The sequence below is a fragment of the Lagopus leucura genome, unplaced genomic scaffold (genome assembly GCF_019238085.1).
Source record: "Lagopus leucura isolate 7727_CA_CO unplaced genomic scaffold, USGS_WTPT01 Super-Scaffold_100034, whole genome shotgun sequence".
NCBI classification, from domain to species: domain Eukaryota; kingdom Metazoa; phylum Chordata; class Aves; order Galliformes; family Phasianidae; genus Lagopus; species Lagopus leucura.
Genome location: NW_024962283.1, coordinates 5208662 through 5232849, shown reverse-complemented (window position 1 = coordinate 5232849; position 24188 = coordinate 5208662). Strand labels below are relative to the sequence as shown.

The window sequence follows — 24188 nt, the reverse complement described above, 5'->3', positions numbered from 1 at the left end:
ATCTCCCAGTCCACTGCACTTCCCCAGAAGTACCTCCTCTTCATACTGATCCCGAATCCTTGCTAGGACCTCCTGGTGCTCCTCCTTCATCCTCTCCATTTTCCTCTCATGGTCTTTTTCCACTTCATGGCGTTTCTCACTCATAAGCTCACTGAGCTGCAATGATGACACAAAGAGGCTTCACTGAATCACTGCACTGGCTCCCCAAGAGAGCAGCTTCCCACACGAACAGAATGACTGAGAACCTTGCAAGTGGGATCAGGCCACAGCCTAGATAGTAGCAAAAAAGCACTTTGTGAAAGGAGATGCTGCAGGAGTGTCCCTTCCCCAGTGCGCACCACTGTCACCCCTGGGCAGGGAACTCTGCATCTCAGACCTCACCAAACATCAGTGGAGAACAAAGAACTCTCAGCATCCAAGACGAATACTTGCCTCACGTTCATATTCTGCTACTTGGTATGATTTCTGCTGCACTTTCTCCTCTGCTCTCTGCAAATCTTCACGCAACCAAGCCTCCTCACTCCTCTGTGCCTCCGCTATCTGGGTTTGCAGGCTGGAAGTGACCTGCCATGAAAACCACCCACAGAGACTTGTCACCCTTCTGACAAGATCTCTCTAGTGTCCTCCTACAGAGATCAAGAAGCATGGCAAAGATCAACGTGTACAGTCCCACCACCCCCTAACTTGGAACATGCCCAAATACTGAGCCAGACCAGAACCATGTTTAGGAAGTAGAAAAAAAAATTAATGCCACCCACCCTGCCCACACCTGGAAATGGAGTGGGACGAAAAAGCAATTTCCATTCTGGGGACACCATCTTTTACCTTTCGATGCTTCTCTTCTGCTGCAGATTTCAGCTGCTGGAGTTCAGCTGCATACTGTTTCTCTAGCTCCTCTGCAGCCTAAAGGAAGACAAGCCAAACAGTCTGCTGGCAATCCTTCATTTACAGGGACAACACCACACAAGGTGCAGCTGCAATTAACTTCTATCCACAAGCAGCAAAAGTGCAGTGAATCCCTTTCAAAACAAGTAATGCACAGTAATGCACAGTAATGCACAGTAATGCACAGTAATGCACAGTACACTCTCTGGACGTTTTCCCTTCCAGAAGATCCCAGTGGATCTCAGACATGCCATCCCATGGAAGGACTATCAGCTGCCTCTATTGAAGAACCTCAAGCCTTCCAGAGTACTAAAGCAACACCCAAGAGGTTTTCTAGCCTGATAAGGTAGTTTGCTTTCACTTGGCCAAGAAGAACAATATTTTTTTTCCTTCAGATGCAATGTGGCCACTCAAACAACTATTTAATCCCCCCCGTAACAAAACAAGGGGAGCATCCCCAGCCCAATCACAGCTCTACCAGCATGCCAAACATCTTTCCCTTGTGTTTTAACGAAGTCATTATCAAAGCACATGCTGGTGTTACTTAATCTTATTTAACTTCAGCATTGCAGTGCAAGTCAGGTCAGCATAAACAGCAAGGGTCTGGCTCTAGTTGGTAACAAAAAAGTCTCACCTTTTTCTTTTCCATTTCTAATCTCTCCTTAAGCTCCCTTAGGAATTGTTCCTTCTCTTTTTCTAGCCTGATTGTTTCTTTCTGTTGAGCTTCCTCCATTTCCAGCTTCATTTTCTCCAAAGCAAGCTGCTTCTTCCTCTCCAAGTTCTCCTTCTCCATTTCCTGCACGGACTCCCACTCTTCTCTTAGTTTTTGTAGTGCCAGCTCTTGCTCTGCCCTGGTAGGGTTACAACAAGAGCAGAGGAGCCAGTCAGAATTTGGTACTTTAACATTGGGCTCCATTGAGGAACCAGAGCTCAGAAGATCAGACATGAAAACCCCAGAAGAAGTTGAGAACCAATGTACACTTTGAACAGCAAAGACCTTGGAAATAAACAGCAAACAGCATCATAGCTGGGTCCTCATGATTTCTAGCTTTCTAACAGGGCAAGGCAGCAGCTACAGGAAGCTCAGGCTGGCTAAAGAACCCCAAGTGGATGCTGATGGCATGCAAGATGCTTCTCTCTCAAACCCACAATTTATGTCCCTAAGGATGGCAGCTTCCTGCTCGTTGTGGAAAAACTTTTCACCTTATCTTCTCCTTCTCTGCCTCAGTCTCAGAGGTGATGGTGGCTCGCAGCTTTGACAGTCTTTCAGTTTCCTCCTTTCTCACACGTAATTCTTCCTCCTCACAAACCTTTGCCAAATCCTCTTTCAGTGTCCTGAGAGATGAGCAGCCAGGAGGAAGAAAAAAAGAGGGGAAAAAAATAAAAGGTTCAGGAAGCTCTAATGTCTTCAAACCACCTCCCCAAGGCACACAGATCAGCTCCCACTCACTGCACCTGCCTGAGAGATGCATTCCCAAGGTTCCAGACAGTTAATTCCCTTCCATACCTTCACAGTCTGGCTGCTGGTACAGGAGACACAGCCCTTAAGCATCAAGATCCTGTGGTGTATTTTATTAAAGGCTCACTATACTGTCATCATAGGTGGCACTTTTTTCCCAGGTATGTAAAAATCAACTCTATGAAATGGAGGCAGATTCCCAGCTAAGGTAGCTGGATGCATTAGTATAAAGCTTCATGCTTTTGCACAACACCCTTTTTCCCCACTGCTTAGACATTTCTCCCTTCAGGTACAGTTTTTGTCCTCTTTTGCACCCAAGGCAGCATCCCCACAGTGCTTCATGTCAAGGCAACCTTTTCTGGCTGCCTGTGTGCTGTTAAGAGCTTATCTGGGGTGGCCCTGATGTTTATAATACAAGTCTTGAGAGAAAAGTCCCCCAGAACAGAGGACACCATTCCTATTGCTGTTCTGCTCCCTGGGTTGCCATTAAATCTTCTTGCATTGGCTGGGTTTTGCACGTAGAAATCCAGGCCCTATTCCTTAAAGTCTTGTTTGGAAGTCCTCCTGTAATACAAGCAGTACCAGAGCTTCAAATAGTTCCTCTGGGGTAACCTCATCTTCTCTAATGCCCCAATTTCCAGCCCTATTACTACCACTTAGACCAAGATTTGAAAGTCTGCCAGGTGGTAAAGCTCCAAGCAGTGAACTAGAAACTTCTCCCAGGTTAACAATAAGAGACAAGTTCACAGCTCTATGAAAGTTGCATGTGTTTCGAATCATAGCTCTTCTGACAGGACACAAGGAAGATGCTCTCTTGCCTGTTACGAGGGAGAAAGCTTTCCTCAGGCAGAATGTACTCTGCTCTGAGCATTGGCAGCACTGAGAGCAGACCACAGCCCATTTCAGGATGTGCAGATCCTTACTGCCACTGTCAGGATGGAGCCCCATACTCCTTTTCACCTCAAGAGCTCTATTCTTGCCTCCTTCACCCACAGCTCCACAAAGCAGCTCCTGTTTCTCGGTGGCCTATAACACAGCACAAACTTGCTGCCACCAGCAATGAATCACACCTGGGAAAGACTCAGGAGGAGAAACAGGAAAAACAAAAGAGTACCTGAGGGATTTTTCTTTTTGCTCATAAAGCTTCTGAGTTTCTTCCTCCTCCCGTAGCCTCATTTCCTCTTGGAATTGCTGGATTTTCTCCTCCTTTGCTTGCAGTAAGTGCGTTTTGTCTTGTTCGACCTCCTTCTCCAGCTCCTTGGCTACTCCCTCCAGGGATTCTTCACTAGACTGGGTCAAGGACTGCTTTTGTTTTGTTTCTTTCTCAGGTTGCCTATCAAAAGGAAAAAGCTCCTTTGGCAAAAGGGTGAGAGAACTGAGTAACACAAAGGGAACGAGCAGCATTCCCACACACAGTATCACCTCCAAACCAAAAATCTCAAAGCCTCCTACTCCACAAGCTTTCCTCTCCATGAAGGGAAAGTAAATGCAGAATCTCCACTGGATTGCAGCCACTTGTTTTCTTTTTTTTCATTTGCTGCTGTGGAGCACTTGCTGTTTTGCTCACAGGAGGTGAGGAACAGCAGTGGAGGCAGGTGGAGGGCACACAGGTAGAAGACAAGCTTGGTACAGAACTCATGCTGTCACTGTTCCCTACAACATGCCTGGAAAACAAATCCATTCCCTTGCTTGCCAGCCAAACTCACCAGCCTTACATCCTGAACTTTCCTGTGCTGCAGACACAGGCGAGCATTTTTACAAGGCTATTGAGGAACACACAGCTGATTCTCCAAGCTTCAAGCCAGCCTGGGGATGTTCCCAGGCACCACTGATTGGAACTCTCATTGACTTCTAAACTCTGACTGATAAATTAAACATAGTCCTAACAGAACTTAGGTCCTGAACTGCTCTTATTTGGACCTGCTACAGCTCACCTCGTGAGGGAAACACAGCCTCACCTCACAAAGGATCTAGCAGCTGTGAAATCCTGCCTAGGACCATAAAAGCAGATGCAATCAGCACCAGCTTCTAACCCAGGGATTGGCAATGTATTTCTAATGGACCAGGTATTTTTCCGCAATTGCAATCGAAAGTGTGCTGGTAGTTTGCCAGCCCTAGGCAACAGAAAGCCCTAAGCTCTCCAAAAATTCAAAACCAATCTGTTTCTAATTAAGTATTATTTTTTTTTTTCAGACACAGAGTAGCAAAATTATAAGGTCTGAAAGAGGCTGAAAGGGAAGAGGGAGAAATGAAGATTAGTCTAAGGACAAAATTCTTATTCTGTGCTAGTGAAAGCTGAAGCAGCAAGGTCTTCTCATCATGCCCCGAGACTGCTAGCATAAGGCAGATATCTCTGTCTTGCCTGGAATCAGGGAAATAGCAGCTCTAGTAATATAACCTTGAGTCAGAGAGAAAAGGTTACTCGTGCAGCCATTAGCAAAAGAACAGAGAGAGAGGAAAGGGTAGCCGGGTCCTGGAAAAATCCTGTTTCACTACTGCTCCCCTGTAACACTGCATGCTCCAGGCCAACTGCACAGATGCCTCCAGGAGGTGCCATTTATCAGGCTGCTCTGCGAAGCACTTCAAGTACTTCCACCTAAAACTGTTCTTTTTTGCTCAAATCTTTGTTTAAATAACTATCCAACCAACAATGCACATTTACACAATTTCAAATAATAAAAAAAAGGAGATACTTGTCTTCAAACCAAAGATTGCTACTCCACCACTTTGCCTTGATAGATGCATTGCCTATTTTTTCCAATTACTTCTGCTGATCTGTCATTTGACACAGAAAGCAAAGTCAGCATGTTCCTCTACTGGGAACTTCCATTGCAGTGAAACTGCAGGTACCTATCAGCAAACTCCACCAATTTACTACTGTGACAGACCACTGGCTTTTGCAGAGAAACTCAGTTCTCCCATCTTCTGCTCTGACCTCGTTATCCCAAACCAAACAACATTCCCAGGGACTCTAAAAGTGAGAGAATTTTTTCCCCTCCCTCCTTCCAATCTCAGTACTGCTCAGCAAGCAAACTGCTGTGGAAAACTGTTTATATTAGGTGTGTAAATGCTTAGCCTCATTAGTGATGCTGGTAAGGAGGCTTTTCCAAGTACAAAGTAAACAGATCTTTTTCCATACCACAGAGTCCTGTGCCACAGACCCCAAGGGCTGAGCTGCTGTTCTCACCCTCCGCAGGACAGACTGTTACCTTGGCACTTTTGCCAGGAGAACAGCTGCTTGGATTTGCATGCTGAGATGCTCTCAAGCTCTGCTGTGCCCACCAAACTGCATCTCCTAGCGTGCCAGCCTCACACAGTAACTTCAAATAATGGGGAGAACAGAAAAGAAAGAACAAAAACTGTTATGCATACAACACTAGGGACTTAAATGAAGCCCTTACGCTTTTTGCAGGGCTGCAAGTTCTTCCAGATCGATTAGGCTATCCGGCAATTCCTCATCCAGCTGCAGGGCCACAGCCTCCTCTTGATTGGCATTTTCTAAAGCAACACACTTCTGTTCTGATGCTTCACCACCACTTTGATCCCTCTCACTTCGCAGCACAAAAAAGGTAACAGAATATCAGATTAGCATAGATCAGATTCTAGTGACTGCTCCAAGCAGACAAAGACAGAGGGAAGACGGGATGAGCAGCTGACTCAAGATGGGCAGTCTGCAGCACGAGCTCATGCCTGCCAAGGGGCTTCACTTGTCCAATATGGGGCTGCCAAAGCCCCGACAAAGCTCCAAACCGTTCACACCACCTCGAGCACTGCCAGACTAACAGGCAGCTGAGGGTGTAATTTGTCTGTCAACCTCAAAATGTCGAATATCTTTGCTGGATTACCTCCCTCTCTTTGCAAGTCCTTACAGAATTTCCCCAAGATAAATCAGCCCTATTAGTAACGCTCATATTGTAGTCTAAATTAGAGATGGAAATACATTGGCAGGCATGTTTACATCTATGGTTCTACTTCATCTTGGAAGCACAGAGAAGAGAGATTAAGCAAGCACAACGTAGCTGTACAGGCAGAGTGAGTGGGGAGGATTCATAGCTGGGAAGCAGGTACTAAGTGATAAAGAGAATTCCTTGGGCAGAACACATTTTTAGGGACCTTCATGTGAACAGCTCCTCCAAGCACAAAGCTGTGAATCCCAATTGCACACAGCCAGCCATTAAGATGGACTGCAGCTTCTTCCGTTCGCAGGTTTTCCTGGCATAAGCAACAGCTTCTTCATTCCCTGTGCCCCAGAATGCTGTGTAGCTCTGTGTGGAGGCTAAGAGTTTTGACACAATTCATCTATAAACGCCACATGTTGCAACTCTCAAAGGCGGAGCAGGATGCTCTAGAGACCACAGAGCCCTCAGCACAACATTACAGTTGCTTTAAACAAGTTTCCACAAACGGGGGAAAATACCTCCTCTAGACAGTCTAGCCCTCATAGCAACTAAAGGTTGGGGAAACCTGTGTTGCTCCTGGGGTTACAGCTGTTGCGTTATAGAGATGTCCACAAAGCAGGATAACAAAATAGCTTAGCATTTGTGCTTGGCCAAACAGAAGCCAAGTGGCTCTAAGACTCCTCTAAGGAAGGAAGTGAAACTGAACTGTTCACTTTGGAGCTAAACTCTCCTGCCAAACCAGCACTGACTGGCCCCAAAACCTGCAACGTTTGTTATCAGGCAATGGCTAGGGCCCAATTCACCTGTGTTAAATACCACAAGGCACAACATAATGAGAAAACAGACCATCATGGCAAGAGAGTGACTTTCACAGCCTTAGATAAAAGCCACGTAGCTGTAAGGGAAATGGAAAAGTCAGCTCCACATCTCAGAGTAGTCATGAGGAGGGCAAGGCAGGCAGTTTTGCTGTCTTCCCAGCCAGAAGCTGAAACAATGCTCAAATCTGCTCAGGTGATACTAAAGGGGTGGTGGGAGAAAAGAAAGATTGAATGGAAGAGACTGTGTGAGACACTGCAGGAACTCAGAGTGCTCTGCAGGGAACTCCTGTACAGGTTACAGTGACCTGAGCACAGCAGGGACAGATGAGACAGGAAAGTCACTTGGAGCTAGAGCTGTCTCTGCCTCCTTTCTAGTTCTGTTTGTACCATACCTCACAGCAGCTTTTGTTCTTTTGCTTTGCTCTTCATCTATACTGGCTTTGCTTTGGTCTTTTTCCTCTTCTCCCAGCTCCTGTGCCTGCAGGTAAAAGCAAATAGTGTGGAGTTTGCTGGCTCCTTTGCCATCAAAGCCTCCCAGACCTTACAGTGGCTCCATCAAAAAGCAGGAGCACTCTGGTCTAACATACCAGCACCAAGCCCAGGGACTAAAGTGCATCCACAGGGCATTCCAGAATGCCCAGCTGAATGCATTAATTTCCTCTCTTGCATGTAACCAAGGTCCTGAGATACCATGGGAACACATGGAGGAATGGCTCCATCAGCACAGAGACATCAGGGAGCTCAGCTCTCCAGGTTGTGTTACTATTATTGGTCTCAGGGTTGTTTTTTTCAGTACAGAAGATGAACTCTCTGCCAGCACACAGCACTCTCAACATCAGCTTTGGTTGTTTATTCCCCCCCAGAGGTCATCTTACATATCCAAGTAACCATAAACTGTCTGAATAATGCAGGACAAATCTTTTAAAGCAGGAATGTCACATATACAAACATGAAATAATGTACTGTGGCCATAAAGAAAACTGATGCACCGATTGTGACCAGAATTACAATAGTTCTGCCTTGAATCCTGGTTCCCAAACAGACCACAATGGGCACCATACGATATAGTCACACCTACCCAGAGACTTCTGACCACTCCATCCAGAACAGATCAGTCTGGATGCTGCTGACTAAACTGGTCCCTCAATAACAGGCTCAGAGTGACTTCAGGTAGCTTATTTATGAAGTAGGAAATACTTAAAGTAACAAATATTTCAATGTAACATGGTTAGCTGTTCCTATTCCCACCTGCCATCTACCAGGTACCTCTATCCCTCCAGCAGGGACACACACACACACACACACACACTTGTGTAATTCACCCAAGGAAGGGGAAACAGGCCCCCTCTTCAAACCCTCAGTCCTACATGAGAAAGAACCAACAGCCCATCCTGCCTGATGAGGTTTCTGGATGCCCCAGAGCCCATCCAGAAATTCCAGGGACCACACATAGCAGGTGAGCTCAGACCTTGCCATGCAGGAATGTAATAGGGAGCAGGGCCAAAATAACACAATTAAAACAGCAGTAATTTATGCAAATGTTCAGCAGAGCAAACAGCGGAAGGATTCCCTGCAAGTGCTGTCACCTTCCATCACATCAGCCTGGTCAGAACTCTCCCAGCAGCTCCCCACCTCTCCAGCCTAAATAATGACTTCAATTCCTGAGAACTGAGGAGCCCAGAAAACATCACCTGGCTCAAAACAGGTTCTGTCACTGCTGCCTGTGCGAGGAAAGAAGCCAGAAAAACAAAGAACGAGGTCTTCTGGGGAATAAAGATGGAGAGTTACAGGTTACACTGCTGAGCCCATGTCTGGGACCTCCTCTGCATTCCTGCCCAACGTATCTCCCCAGAAATCCCTGTAGGAATATGCAGACATATCTGGAAAGGCAAATAGAGCTTGTGCCCAGGGTTGGATTTTAAGCCCTGCCTGTGAAGTTCCCAGGGCCTTAACCCTCTTGTTGTTCCAGGACCCCCAGCAGACCCTGCGAAGCGCTGAGTACTGCTGGCAGCTTGGTCTTCTGTCCTGCTCGACACCAGGCTGAGTCCCCCAGGAAAGATCTCACGCTCACAATACAAAGCCAGGATGACAGATAATAGGCTGTCTCCTCTTCGTACAGCATAGTCCCCAAGAGGCCTTGAGAGGAGGATTTCTATGGTCTCCAGCACGTGACAGCTCCAATGCCATGCCTGCTTCCAGCTCCTCACCACCATCAACCTCAGCTTGGTAACAATGCCAGCAAAGCAGGATGCCAGCGCTTTAAATGCCTGCTAAGTGAAAGGTGAAAGGAGCAACCTTCCCATTGCCAGCAGAGAAGTCAAGTCTAGCAGAGAGCAGCCCACACTGCCACTGCAATCTAACACAGCTCCTGCCAAAACACGCTAACCAAAAGCCTCCAATGTCGTGCATATGTAGCACCATTGAAGAGGTCTTTTTTATTCAAAAAAAAAGAATATTTTGCCAGTATATTCAAAGCAAGGCAAGTCCATTACATGGAAATAATCACATTCCAACGTTCCGGAGTCTCATTTTGAAATAGCCTCTGTCTTTTGAACAAAAGAGCAGCTGCAGTTCTGCGGGGGGCACCATTTGAAAACCACCTCTCCCTCCTCAAGACAAGGCTGTAAAAAACTCAAAATGTGTCTGCTCCAACAAGACATTTGTATGCACGATGACTGTGCTGTAGCAAGAGGGAAATGGGGAGAACACAGCAGGCATATGTTTTGTTTTCCCTTCACATCTGATTATGCTCATTATTAGGCACAAGAGGACAGGTGTATTCTCCAGACAACCTAACAAACTGGATTGCTCCTCTCTGCTGGACAGGTGGTGAGTTTGCCACTCAAGGTCTCCTCCAATGCAGCTGATCAACTCACTTACAATCAGAGCAAGGCTGAGTAAACCCCAGCTGGAGCCTGACCCTCTGCCTCGCTGTGCAGCATGCTCCTCCAGCCAACGCGCTGATGAGCTGAGATGGTGCAGGAGAGGGAGAGCTGGGAGAGCTCAATAGGAGTGCAGGGCTGAGAAGGACGACTTGGCAACACGCTGAGAAGACAAGGATAAAAATCTCAAGAGGCACAGCAATCCTCAGTCAGAACTGCCATAACATAGCCACATATGGGGCCAGCGTGATATAGGAAGCAGATGTGTTCATGCATATGTACACTCCTTCATATGCCACAGACTGACTGGAAGGATCCTGTTGTTTCCCCTACATGAAAGCAGCCAAGGCAAGCAAATGCCTAAAATTAAGTTTCTTTGTCCATGGAAGGTAACCTCCATTTCTTCATTTTCTGCTACTATGCTCTGTTACACAAGTTCTCTTCATCTTTTCTTTCTCTTAAGCAGAACAAATACACACAACAGGAAAAAAGCCAAACAGACTCTGCTTCCCTGCACTCCCTAGGAAAGCCAGTTATCTATGTGTAACTGGAGGCAGTGAAGGCACACACTTGTGAGCTTGCACGCATGCATCACTCACAAACCACCTCTTCCCAAGAGAATGATACGTGTAGTTTCTCCTCACAGGAGTGGCTGCAACTCCCTGCATCTCTGCAGACACAACACTGAGCTAGAACTGCTGCTCTCATCCCTTCCCTGAAGTCACAGTGCTCCATCTGCCTCAAAATCTTTATGCCAATAGCTTCATCCTGCTATTAGTATGCCACAGTGCAGTGTTTTAACCTGCCCATTCCAAGATTGGTCCCTAATCATAGATAAAGCACTTACCTTGCACAGTGACTTGTCTAAAGCAGGAGACAGAGCATCTACATCCAACACCCGCTCAGAAAACTGGCTCTGGAAAGCCAAGTCCTGAAGAAGAAAGGATAGGATCAGTTCACTCGTCCCATGAGAGATCCTGACAAATTAGAAAAAAAATCTGAACATGCTTAGGAATCCTCACTCATCATCCCACTGACAGCAATTTGGTTCAAATATCCAGAGCCACTACAATTAGAAAGGTTTATAGGACACGGGAGATGGCTACACTGAGATTCAGGCCTCCATCCAAGCACAGATTATATCTGTATCGCAGTCAGATGGCCCTGGCAGCAGCAAGTTGGGTTTTGTTTCCCAACCCATAGGGACACACACAGGTAACAGGTTACTGAGCTACCAGTGTGAGCCATCACAGTTGGGGCCCTGGCACTGCACTGCACTGCGGCTCTCTTCCCTGATGGTCCCAAAGGAAACTCCCTGCAATGCCAGCGAGCTGCAATTCCACATAAGGGCATCATGAACTGCCTCAGGGCAGTGAGCCTTGCCACACCACCTCATGCGTTCTTCCATGCCACAGATCACAGGCAGGCACAGGTGATAGAGTGCATCTATAGCCCCAACCCTCTACTGCTCTATTCCCAGTATTGGTGCAGATCTTCTGAGATATTTTTTCCTGAAGTCAGCTCCTGCAAGTTGCCCATGGGCTACTCGCTCCGAATTCTCCCTACTGGCAGAGGCTGTGGGTTCACACACTTGGCTGCACACACAGCGTGCAAGAGAGCACACACGCATGCCCACAAGCAAGCTCTAGAAAAGGTATTGTTTGATGCAGCAGCCACTTGCCAACACAGGCTCATACTAACACTGATAGATAATGATATTCGCAGCCATTTTCTGGCCATGCTGCCTCCGCTCCCACTGGCAGATGGCAGCAGCAGTTTCCTGCAGAGATGAAGAGATGCTGATGGGCACTTCACCCCTCACCTCAGGGCTATCCTCCTGCATGTTCTCCCCCTGGAACTTTCAGGAGCCAGGACTCTCAGCCATGCACATTTCCCTTAGAAAAAGCTATTTCATCCCTTAAAGCATGATTTTATATCGCTTATTATTTTCCACTTTGCAATTATCCAAGTGGAGTCTCAGCTATGAGTGACCTACTTTGCCAGAGCTATTACCTCACCCTCAGAATGAACCTGCACTTTTCTGCAATTCCTGCTCAGTACAAGTCTCTCACCACACCTGACTGCAGAATTACCACAGGCCTCCTACCATGGGCAATACACACGACAGGACCACACAGGCAGACCTGGAAATCCTACTGAGTGCCTGACTTGGGTCTGGCTTCAAACTTGAAAGCACATTTCTGGAGCTAGAGGGCTTTCAGAGTAAGAGCTGGCTCTTGAAGCACTGCTCTCCAAAAGATAGTCCTTGGTCAAGCCACTTCATCCCATACAGCCTGTGCTGGCTCAGGAATTTGCTAAGCACAAGTGTGCTTCAGTATTCCAAGAGTCTTCCTGAATACCAAAGGGAGCTAAGCAGAGGGTGACACAGGTAATCTGTGCCAGACAGTAAGGTCACTGCATGAGTTAGGGATACAAGAGATGGCTATAGCCTTACGCTGGCTGTGTGTTCCCAGAGGGATGCAAAGCCCATAGCCAAGGGATAAGGAGCTCCTGGCGACTCACCACATGCTGGATCAGCTCCTGGTCGAGGTGGTTAGAAGCCTGCAAGTCCTCCATGCATTCACTGCTCTCAGATACTTTGGAAGGCTGAAAGGAGATACGTACATGTGTTAGCCCTGCAGCTTCGTTTAGGCATTTCCAACTAAAAAGACAACAAATGATAACTGGAAGACAGATCTGGTCTCTGTATACCGTGAGGAAGAAAAACAGCAAGTGTCTGAGGTGAACGAACATGTTAGGAGACACTAAGGGTGTAACCCACAAGACAATCACAGAATGCCACAGAGAAAGGGCTGGGAAAGGAGGATGCACACAGGAGATGGGACTGGGGAAGGCAAAGAAGTGCTCTTCAAATATCCCTGACAAGAGCACTAGCTTACTGCCTCATTCCTTCTGCAAGGATCATCACAGCTCTGAGAAGCCATTGGGCCACCAAGTAAATCATGAAGCCACACAGAACAGAGCTTTTTCCACCACTTCAAAAACCCAGCACCTTGCTGTCCCTACTTGCAGTGCAGATTCCTACGTTCCCAGTCACAGTGAAACAATACAGAACTGTTTAACGTTAACACCCATGCAGTCCAGCTGACTTCAGCAAACCAAACATGTAAAGAGAGCATTTATAAAAGAAAACAGTTCCGTTTTAAGCTCTTCAGGAAAGCACACATTTTCCAGAATCAGTCATACGGTTTATCATTTCTTAGACATTACACACCAGAGAAATCACCAAAATTATCAGGAAGAAAATAGATTGGAGAGGCATCATTCCTCAGTTCTCACTTTAACGCTTCTGGAAGACTGGTAACAGAACTGAAAGGTGTGCATCTGACATCGTGGCTGCAGGTCCAGGCTGTTAACCCACCTGCACCTCATGATGCAGAGCAGTTCATCTCCTGCCACAGCCTGCACAATCGAGTGCCTCGGTGCAGCTCAGTGCTGCCAATTCTCCTCCTAGGCAGCACTACAGAGATACTGGGCACAAGCTGCAGCTCGGGAGCCAGCCCCTAGGTATGGCCCTTCCCCTGACCTCACGCTTCCCTCTCAGCATCCTCCTGCAGAGCTGTAAACATCACAGCTGGCAGCTCACTTTACACTTTAGCCCCATCTCTACATAAGCTGAGAGAAACAACAGAAGGAGAGAAACAAAGCAGTACAGACAGCTGAGCTTGGTGTGAACTTCATTATAAAACCTGCTTGCTTAGTACAGATGGCAGCACTGAAAGCTGAGACTTATTTCTCCTCTAAGACTTGAAACATGCGTCACAGTCCAGGGTTTTTGCCTGTCAGTTGCTTTGGACAGCACTTTGTGTATGCAGAGAAGAATATTTCCTAGCTCAGTACTGAAGAAACCAATCTGGGAATTCAGAGCACTTATTGCCACCCCCACCTCCCCATAGGAACACACTGCTGATTAGGAAAGCACTTATGCTGACTAAACAGAAAATGAGCAAGTGCTCCAAATGCTTTCCTGAATCAGGGCCTTGCAAAGCAATGGGAACAGCCACAGCAGATTCCACACCAAACCAAACCCAAGCAGGCAGGTCGCTTACTTTGCCAGCATCCAGCCTGCTGTCAGCTTTCACATCAGCTGCTTCCTCCCTCATTTCATTTACTATATTTTCATCAACAGACACGGTGTCAACAGTGACAGCCAGGCTTGCCAGCTGATCTGCTTCAGCAGCTTCAGCATCTGGAGATGCAGCTCGAGGTTGCCCAGGACTGCTGGGCACATCTGTCCCTGCTGCTCTCCCTTCCTCCAGAGACTGTGGCAGCTCATCAGCTGCAGAGACGTCACCTTGCACCTCAGCAGCTTTCTCACCCAGTCCTTCATTCCCAGCGAGTTTCTCATCAGATTCCTCTTTGTTCTGGTCAGACAGCCTACAGTGAGCATCTCCAGAAAGGGCTTTAACTGGAGTTGGAGGGCACGTGTCACCAGAATCCAAGGAAGACTCTTCTTCAGCATGTCTTGATTTTAAAGACTCCTTCTAGGCAGCAAGTCAAACACAGTTACAGCTATAACATTCTTTACTCTCTCTCTGGGAGGATACTGGGTGAAAACAACACCAGCATCAACCAGAAACACCAACAACACCAGAAAACAACGCTGGGCTCTTCTACAGCAAGCAAAAAATAAAAAAATAAAAAAAAATCACAAAGCTTTGGGTGACTTCAGCAAGACCAGCTTGGTTTTATTTTCATACAGGCTCTTTCAAACAAAAAGAACACTAAGATGAACTCATTCATTTCCTGAGGCTGAGATTACCCCACTGCTTTTGTAATCACGAGTAGCTAACAGTGAGCAGTGGCTGCTGTAGGGACCATCAGACCCCAGGAGCTCTGCAGAAGGCTTTTATATTGAGTCTGTCTCACAAGTGGAAGTTTGCAAGAAATTTAGCACAAAATAACTAGAGAAGGGCAGGCAGGATGCAGCCTCCATGCTTCCCAGTGGGACGAGCCAAGTGCAGGCACTGATTTAAGCAGCCACTCTAGTCCCAGTTTGGTTCAAATCTCAACTAAGATATTAGACAAAGAAATGTGTTTCTCCCACTGGCCTTGGAAAAAACAATCCCAAGCAAGAACTCAGTCACCCAAAGGTTCAGCTGCATCTCCCAGAGGTGGGAAGGCCCACAAAACTCACAACAAATAGCATGATAGCCAGGAGGAAGCAGGAAAAGGTTCCCTCACCGGTATGCAAACAAAACTGCTTGCACTTCCTACTTTCTCGCTGTTTATTAATGCTGTGGTATCTTGTCAAACATTAGCTGCATCCTGAGTACAGCATGTACCATACAGACTGCATATTTTAACGATGTATTTTTATCAAAGTGCAACTGGAATGCTGTCAGTTCTGAACACAGAGCTGCGGCAAACTGGAAGGCTGTCTTGGGCACATCATTTGTCTGAGAGACCTTCTCAGGGCTGAGAGAGTCATCAATCAGAGCAGAGGGGAGGACAGAGAAATCAAATCACTGGGTACTTTCCAAAAAAACTACAGTTCAGAGCCTCACCTGCAATCTGCCAAGTAATAAATGAAAGCTTATGGCCTGTTTCCAGTTCAGTGCCTGGTTAGCAGAGGTTCACAAACACCACTGAATCACTAGCCAGCCACAGGAGGCTCTTCAAAGGCCTGGCTAACATCTCTGTGCCAGAACCCAGAAAAATGTACGTGGTGGTGCCATTCCTTTAGTGATCTTCCAGGGGACCCATCTTCATGATGCTTCCTTTTATCTGGGGATAAGAGCACCTGGGACGAGTCCCTAGATGTGCTTCTGTTTGGCCAGATTTGGTTTGCAGTTTTCATGAGAGCCTTTCCCCAGGACATCTGATAATGTCCAAGAAAAGATGTGCCAGATGAGACCAACCCGGATTCTTAGGCTTGTAAACCATAAACAGATCTTTTCCTTTGGGGAGCACATACAACAACATACAGATGTATCCACTGATACACTGCACACACAAAGACCTCTCTCCAGTAAAATTTACCTCAGCTACTGGAACATCCCAGAATAATTTCTTTACCTGGTAGAATCCTATTCTAAGGATACAGAAGATTTTTGTTAACGCTACACCTTAATGATGACAAGTGTAGCTCTCCAGAAACAGGGAACTGTGACACTCAGACACACAGGTGGAAGAGAAGGAAGGTTTTCCTTGTGTAAAAAAGAGACCATGAATTTGCTACAGATTTTGGGGCTAAGAAGAGCCATCCAGATTATAATTGGCTTTAGCTGATCTTCTCACAAGCTGTAACACATTTCACCTGCAGCTGTGTGACACCAACATGGAATTTCTGCCTATCAAACACATTATCTCCAGACTTCCTACTGATCAGCATAACTGGAGGAAAATAAACAGCAAAAAAAAAAAACAAACCAGCAACCCACACTGATACCAGTGGGATCAGGTTTTTGGAAAAGCATCCAAACCAGGGATGAAAAATCAGTGCAGACAGCAGCCAACAAAACTGCATCTTATTCATCTCCCAGAACAGGATGACTATGCCACTTTGGATTTTAACAGCTTGAACATGAGAGATTACAACAAAACCCTTCACAATCCTATCTTTAAAAGAGAGGGAAGAAAACAAGCCACCTCATACTGCATAGAGAATTCCTCTGCAGGCTGAACATGCTCCCCTTTTGCTTCCTGATTTCAGGTTGGTCCCAGGCAGAGAAGAACAGAGTGGGGTAGGTCTGGCAGCATCTGGAAAGCATTTGCTCTTAAGTTTACACCTCTTTCCATACACATACTACTTCAAGCAGCAAAAGAAACAAGCTAAGCAACAATCAGATCCACACCACAACACTGGAAGCAGCAAGCAAAGCTCTGCGACATCATGCAAGCAGGGCTGCAATGTCAGAGCCACTCATCACCTCTCTCAGACTGCCAGCTTCCTCCATGGGACTCCTCTGGTCCTGGAGATGAGCTTCAGTGACATCAGCCAGGTGACCGCCATAGTTCTTCTCTGCTTTGCTGTTATCCTAGTGAGTGGGGTAACATCTGCTAGCCAGTACTCACACAGCACCCTTCTGAGCTGTTGGGGTCCTCTGCCTGTGAGGGCCTGAATAAGAATGAGCACAGCAGCTCTGCACTGTGCTTCCTCAGGACGTGAAGGAGCAAGGCTGTGACACATCTGTCATCCCTCCCCTTCAACCAGCCATCGAGGCACTGATATTTTATGGATGTCTTAATATCCTTGGAATTAGCAACACTGCTGCCTGTGTATACATCTCTGCAAGAACATGTACACTGTATTGCATGTTTATTTACAGAGAGAGCTCCCTTTCACACATCTCCATCTGCTAAGAGAGCTTTGCATGTTAATCCCCCATCAGATAAAGGTCCCCCTTGACTCCAATTGTTTACCCAGAGATTGACCTGTACAGAAGGCAAAGCAATAACGCTTCCCAAACTGCAAGCACAGCAGCCTGTGGATTCCTCCTGCTGTCATGGGACCCTCAATCCAGGCACCCAGAGGTGCCTCCAGGTCTTTTCCTCTTCTCGTCCCTTTCAGGAGGATCCTTGAACCTCAGCACATCACCACACTCTCACATTTCTTTTCTTTAAACATGAATATTCAGCCCTGATCCACAGATTTCATGAAACCAGCTGTTTTCACCCCATCACTTCCTAGATTCACCTCCCACAGAGCTTGATTTATGAATTCTTTCCTTCTCTCCATTTTGGAACAAAGCTGGAGAGATGGGATGCAGGATAAGAGCTCACTCATAGGAACGTTTTTCTACTGCCCTCTCATGGAGTTACGAGTGAATTATATTTTCCATGGGGCACTAATATTTTATCAGGGCTGAGATATCACCAATCTGAGTTACTAGCTATTGAGACACAGCCTGGCTGTTGGGCAGCAATTGCCATTTTATAATAGATTCCTGAAGCCTTGCCATGTCACTGAAATGCCAAGACAACCCTTTGCTCCTGAACACATTAACATTTCAGTGACGAAATGGGCTCTGACAGGCTTCTTGTTTGGAGATGAGAGGGTCGAAGCCTTTTTGTTCTGTATTTTCGGGTGTTTTTTTTGCATCCACTTTATTACAAACATTTGCAGTTCCTGTCCAGCTCTATGAATGAGTTCTCCAAATGAGTTTACAGCTTAATTTTCTGTACACTGTGAAAAGGATGAGGGAAATAGTAAAAACGTTTTAACAGAAATTAATTTGCCTTTCAATTGCTGGAACAGAATTTTCAAAGTGCTAAGAAAGGATTAACGTCAGCACAGACAGACTGAATCACTAGAGCTGCTTGCAACGCACTTCACATTGTCCCTTTGTCATCTTAAGCCTGATCACTGCTAAGAAAGTGCTGGCAAAGAATGCACACCCGCAGGGAAAGCAAAATGTCTGCACAAGGCAACGCGTGTACTGAACTCATTGCTGATGCTGAGAGTCTGAGCAACGTAATTCATCAGCAGTGCAAGATACAAAATGAGTTTTATGTTGCCATACACAGAAAAAGCTGCCGTATCCAGTCCACCATGAAGTTCCTAAGAGATTCTTATGGAAATGAACAACAATGTGAGGATGGTGTCTCCAGACCAAATTCCCCCTCCACTCTCCAAACGACAACGCTGCAATTTCTGCTGAGAATAAACCTTCCTTCTGCACTGACAGAAAAAAAACAAGGAGGAAACAAACCATGCCTCTTCCTCATCAACCCTTCCTCCCACAGCATCAGCAATGGCACCACTCAGATCTGAGACTCTCTTCTTTCTGTCATTTCTTGAAAGAAATGACTTCTGCCTTGCCCATCGCACCTATGTTGCTTTAAGTTTCTCTTTATTCACTCATCAGGAATTCAAGCTCCACCTCACGCTCAGGTGCTGTCAAATCAAATGCCATCTATCAGATTGGAAAGCACTCTCCTTCAAGGACAAATCTACCTTCTGATACTCTCTGTAGAGGGGCAGTGATGTGGGTATCTGGCTTCTCATATATGCTGCCCTCCCAGCCCTGCTGTAGGTTGTTATTGCTCATGAATTACAAACAGCTCTTAGGGTACAGCTCCTGGGCTCTCCCTCCTGCAGCCCACAGGCAGGCAGTGCAGTGCCATAGCTCCTCTTCTATTTGGGTAGTTCTACATTACCCATTTGATCGTGCTTTTCTTACCTCAGATTCAAAGCTGCATCCCAGGGCACTGACATCCATGTGCAGGTTTTTGAAGAGTCCAGTTGTCCTATGGAGACTCTAGATGTATTCAAAAAAGGAAACGGCCAAAACTGAGTTCTGATCTCTGCAATGCCATAGGCTGTGCTGAAGGAACTTGAGGGTCTGTAATTCATGGAAATAAGGGAGCAGAGCCAGAGAAACGTACCACAGCAATAAGCCTACATTCTGGAAATACAGGAGGCAGATGTGGATTTACAGAGTACAAAACAGGAGTAGACACTTTCTGGCAACTGAGAGATACACATAGGAAGTGCAGTGCAAATTGAAGCCTGAAGTCAAACTGAATCACCACAGTCTATCAGCCATTACTGGAGTAGCATCACCGTTTTCCACTCCTTGAGGCTTCAAGCACTGTGGTTACTGACACATATGAGGAGCCAATACACGCCAGCTACCTCATTCTCACTTCCTCTTCACTTCTCCCTTCATCTACAGCCATTGTGTTTAAAGAACTCTTCACAAGTCAGTCCCTTGGTCTCACTAGTGGGCTTACAGATTGTGAAGTTAAAAAGGAAGGGAAATCAGAGGAGAGGCAAAGTATCAGGGGAGGTACGAACCCACCGAAACAGGCAATAGAAAGGAAGTTTTTGAATTCTGAGAACTTGCTCAGGATGATGCTGCTACCCTTATAGAGCCATATCCAGCTAGGAGATGACACTTCTTATGAAGATTCACTTTTCTTTTTGTGAAGTTTCACAAAAAAAAGAGGCTCCCATCCAAAAGAAGCACACCTGCAAAAAATCTATCTCTGCCTCAGAGCACAGATTCAGTCAAGACTGTGCCAGATGTTTTGCTTGTATCACTTTTATTAAAGGAATGTTATTTATTAGCTTACACTACCTGTAGAGTATATCATGCTCCATTTGGGTAGAAAGCAAAGTTCACTTCAAATCAACAGTTTTTCAACTATTGAAAATATTCTGTCTTTCAAGCTGCTAAAGAAATAAAATTTATCACTGAACCCCGTGGAAACAGCAAAAGACAAGAAACATAGTGGAACAGTAGAAGTGTTTCAGTCCAAAGCATTTTAAAACAGAGGACAGGTCACAAACACTGTCTTTGTAAGTAACACCAAACTTGTGACCTCTTGCACAGACTGCTTTTCTGGACATGCTCCCACAGAAAACAGTCTTACCTGAGCTTCTTCTCTGTCTGCAACACCAGCATCCACAGAGCTCCCCATGTCTGAGTGCAGTGAGCCACGCAGGACGCCAGCTGGAGAAGCCACAGGGCCACGCAGAGGAGCAAGGTTCCCCAGGGGCACCTGCACAGGTGCTGGCAGGGTGCCCGAAGGCTAGAGGATGGGAGAGAAGAACATGAGTTCACAGCTCACACTTGCTTCAGAAGGCATTCCTCAATGCAAACACCGTTGGCTAGCACTGAACCTACCATCAAGAAACTGTTCTTGTGAGCTAACACCAAACAATTACCAGCAAATGACGTGTGTAGGAAACAGCAGATTGATTTACCCATCCGTTTCAACTCCTGAAGACCCATCTGGATACAGTGATCGAGTTTAGAGCAGCAAGGTGATCCAGAAAACAAATGACCATTACTCCAAGATGGGAGCAAGAGCTTACCAACAGTCAGGCTAACTCACGCACCCACATGCACTGAGCACAGCACCCTCTGAGGAAGGCTCTTACCAGCACACCACCCTATGCACATTGGGTAGCTTCCCTCCTCGCTCTGCTCTGCTCCTCAGCACAGTGTGAAACAAGTTAAGGAGAATCCAGCAGCCAAGAAAGTCTCTTACTTTCCACAAGCTGCAATTAGCATCTCTAGACGCAAATCCAGGATGCTTCCTTTCCTTACACCACTGTACTTTTTCAGCAGTACTGAAAGTGGAAAGAAGTTCTGCTGCAGCACATCAGTAAGAAGCTCCTGAATATATCTTTACCCTTCAAAGCACATCAAGAGCCCTGGGAACCACCCAACATCCTCACCTCTGAACAATGCAAGCTTGACATCTCAAGTTATTTCCACTGAGAAACGCGACTGTTCAGTTTCACTTTGTGGAATTCACTGCCCAAGAAGTCTCACCTTTGATACACTGCACCAGTTAAATTAGAAGCAAGTGTACTCTAGGGTTTTCTCTACAGCATGCCAGTACGGCCAAGTGCTGTTGCTTCAGCAGAGCACGTGCTTATTCATAAATCACAGTCCTGGTACTCAGTGTTTATACAAAATTACAGACTGAAAACAGAGTTAATTCACTTGCACACTGAGGGACAGGGAGAAGGAGATGAATGCATACTGATCCTTCTTCCACCAACTCAGTGCCACATCAATGCTAACAGTACAAATAATGTATTCTGGGCTTACCTAATTATTTTCTGCAGATGGTCATTAACTATGCATGTGGAGCACTAGACACTAGTTGTCCTTCAGCAAAGATAAACTCACTTCCAGTGGGCTAATTAAAACTTCTTGGATAATCTGCAGTTCATCTGATATTTATAGGTATAGTTATTATCAGCTGAGCACTACCACACGCTGCTAATTAGAAATCTGAGCTAGCAATTTGGTGGAGGCACAGCTGGGTACCTGCAGTACTACAGCAAAGCAACTCATTGCCACTACACACAGTGACTTTTTAGTTCCGGGGCAAGTTTTGCTTTGTTTTCAGAACAAGAGATTTGCTCAGTTCTTATTAAATTGAGGCAATTACTTAAGGACAAAGACAAGACAACCTGAAGTGTTCCTCCCAGGGAAAGGGGGGCTCTATGAGTTGAAGGCTGCAGGACATATTCCATAGCACTGATAGACAGTGACAGAGAGCAGCACCTACCCTTTCTACTTCCCACTTCTCCACTTTCTCCCACTGCTGCAAGCTGAGTGCCAGGTTCACAGAGCAATGCTTTTCTAGCAGCTTTTTTGGGGTGTTTGGTATTCAAAGAGGAAGAAGAAAGTTACATTGACAGTGGGCCCCATCACACCTGTAAACCTTCTTGGTGTCCTAAGACCACTGCCACACTGATCCAAGGACCAGAGTGTGTTAAGTCATACTGCCTGAAAAACAACGATCTGGAACCAATGGAAGCAATGCTACTATTTAAGGAAAGAGAATTCATTCAAATGTTTTCCTATTTTTCTCATTTAAGAGGGAAGAAAGTCCATTTGTCTACATACTAGACTTGTACGTGGCTTTGCCTTACAGTTTAACCAACACATTCACCCTGGGCCTTCTTAGCCTCAAAAAAGCTTATTTCACCCTCAATTCAGACTGTGGGTTTTAGAGGGAAAAGACTGACTTCTCTTGTGCTTACTATGAAGGATCTTAGAGCCAAAATTAAGGACTATTTTGTATGGAATGCTGCAATCCTTTGGCATTCCCTGCCAATAACCCCTTTATTTCTTTTAGAAGACACCTCCCTAACATAAGACTAATGTGAGAGGAAATTTTGCAGTTTGTCACACTTCCTTATATAACTTCTAACAGGATGCCTTCTCCCTTTGCTCCTGAAGGTTAGCTACAATGTGTGGTTTCAATCTCAATTCTCAAGATTCGTGACAGAAGTGCCATCACAAAGGACAAAGTCCTACCTTATTTTCACCTGTTCCTTCACCAACCTCTATTTTGCTGTAATTCTCAGCAGTTTTTCTGGTCTGGGTCACCCTCACTTCTGTGTGCTGACAGGGACTGTTGCTTCCCTGGCAGTCAGCCATCTGATAGAGACACTCAGGAGGAGCACACGAGTCTTTTGTGCCTCCATCCTCCCACACTCTGGGATCCTGATCTGTCCTTCCATTTCCTTTCTTCATTTCTTTCTGTCCTTCAGCAGCACCATCAGAATCCTGGACAGTGAGTTGCTCACAGGAATCCACCACAAACCTAACACATTCAGGTTCTAAGCTGGCACTTTCTTCATGTTCCTGCAGCACGTGGAACAATTTCATACTCTTGGAGCTACGTTCCCTCTCTGATTTTTGGGCAGGACTGCGTATCTGAGACATGGGTGATGTCAGGAAGGCACAAGGCAGCATAGGCCCCTCAATGAAAAAGTGCAGGTCCTTTGGGCTTCCAGACTCACGGTGTGGAGAGGAGAACTGATGGCTCACTCCCAGTATCTGGGGTGTATCAACACTACGAGAACTGTCCCAGTCACTGCTGCCACATTCTGATATTGAATCACCTCTTTCTCCATCTTCTCCACAGCCATCTTTGACAGATGGAGAAACACGTTTTGATGTACGATGGTACACATTAATTCCCCCCTTTGCATCTATTCCTTGCAAGCAGGGTTGCACACCCATGATCTCTTGAGGAACTCTGGATGGGTTCTCTGGTACACCACTGACATCGTCTGCTTTTATATCTGCTCCTAGTTCCATTGGCTCCATTTGCTTTGAATCCTGTCTCCCAGGTCTGCTGATGCTCTCATCATTCGTGCAAAGAATGACAGCTTGACCCAAAGCCTCATCCTGAACTTCTCTCTTACTTCTACTCTGAGATACTCTGCTGTGAAACCTTAGCTGCTCTTGAACATATGAAGCATCAACCAACTCCTGCAAACTCCAGTCACCCATGGGACTGGAATCAAAGAGAGTCATGTCATGGCTCCTTCTTCCTTCTCTAGCTTGCAATAAAATTGGATTTCTCTTCATAGCCCCAACAGAGTTGAAAAGAACATTTTCTCGTACTTCCAAAGGTACATCTTGGCCCTGCTGGATGTATACATCAAAGCTGCTGAAAGGTGGGCCACTTCCTACAGTTTTCACATCAGTTAAGGTTTGGCGTGGCCTGTTGAATGCTGATACAAGTGTGGGATGCAGTTTGTTTGGCCCCATGCCTGCAAATTGTCTCCATGAATTATTTATGTGTGACGGACTCCCTCTGCCTTCATTGCTAATCTGGCTATCTGGTTCTGGCTCAGGATTCTCCTGCCCAGGGGACAGAACAGCACAGGGTACATGACAAAAGGATGTTGAAAGAAGAATCCCTCACTGCATTTCCTAACTAGATAAATATTAGCACATAACTGAAACATATCACATAACTATATATATATATATATATATATATATATATATATATA

General features: G+C 46.0%; 1 protein-coding gene across 4 annotated transcripts in view; it reads right to left on the bottom strand.

Annotated features, from left to right (window-relative positions):
- The window catches only part of CEP164 (centrosomal protein 164), a 37585-nt gene that overhangs the window by 10183 nt on the left and 3214 nt on the right, over positions 1-24188 (bottom strand). For 3 of the 4 annotated variants that reach the window (XM_042882527.1, XM_042882530.1, XM_042882529.1), the window contains exons 5-18: positions 20285-20443; positions 19090-19167; positions 16837-16944; positions 14014-14448; positions 12467-12550; positions 10791-10874; positions 7454-7539; positions 5746-5895; positions 3459-3677; positions 2089-2220; positions 1520-1736; positions 826-903; positions 433-564; positions 34-156 (exon numbers count right to left, since the gene is read on the bottom strand). In XM_042882527.1, the coding sequence (XP_042738461.1) occupies positions 34-156; positions 433-564; positions 826-903; positions 1520-1736; positions 2089-2220; positions 3459-3677; positions 5746-5895; positions 7454-7539; positions 10791-10874; positions 12467-12550; positions 14014-14448; positions 16837-16944; positions 19090-19167; positions 20285-20443 (2085 nt within the window). Of the gene's footprint in view, positions 1-33; positions 157-432; positions 565-825; positions 904-1519; positions 1737-2088; positions 2221-3458; positions 3678-5745; positions 5896-7453; positions 7540-10790; positions 10875-12466; positions 12551-14013; positions 14449-16836; positions 16945-19089; positions 19168-20284; positions 20444-22695; positions 24034-24188 lie in introns of all 4 variants that reach the window. The other variant, XM_042882526.1, reaches the window with a different exon arrangement.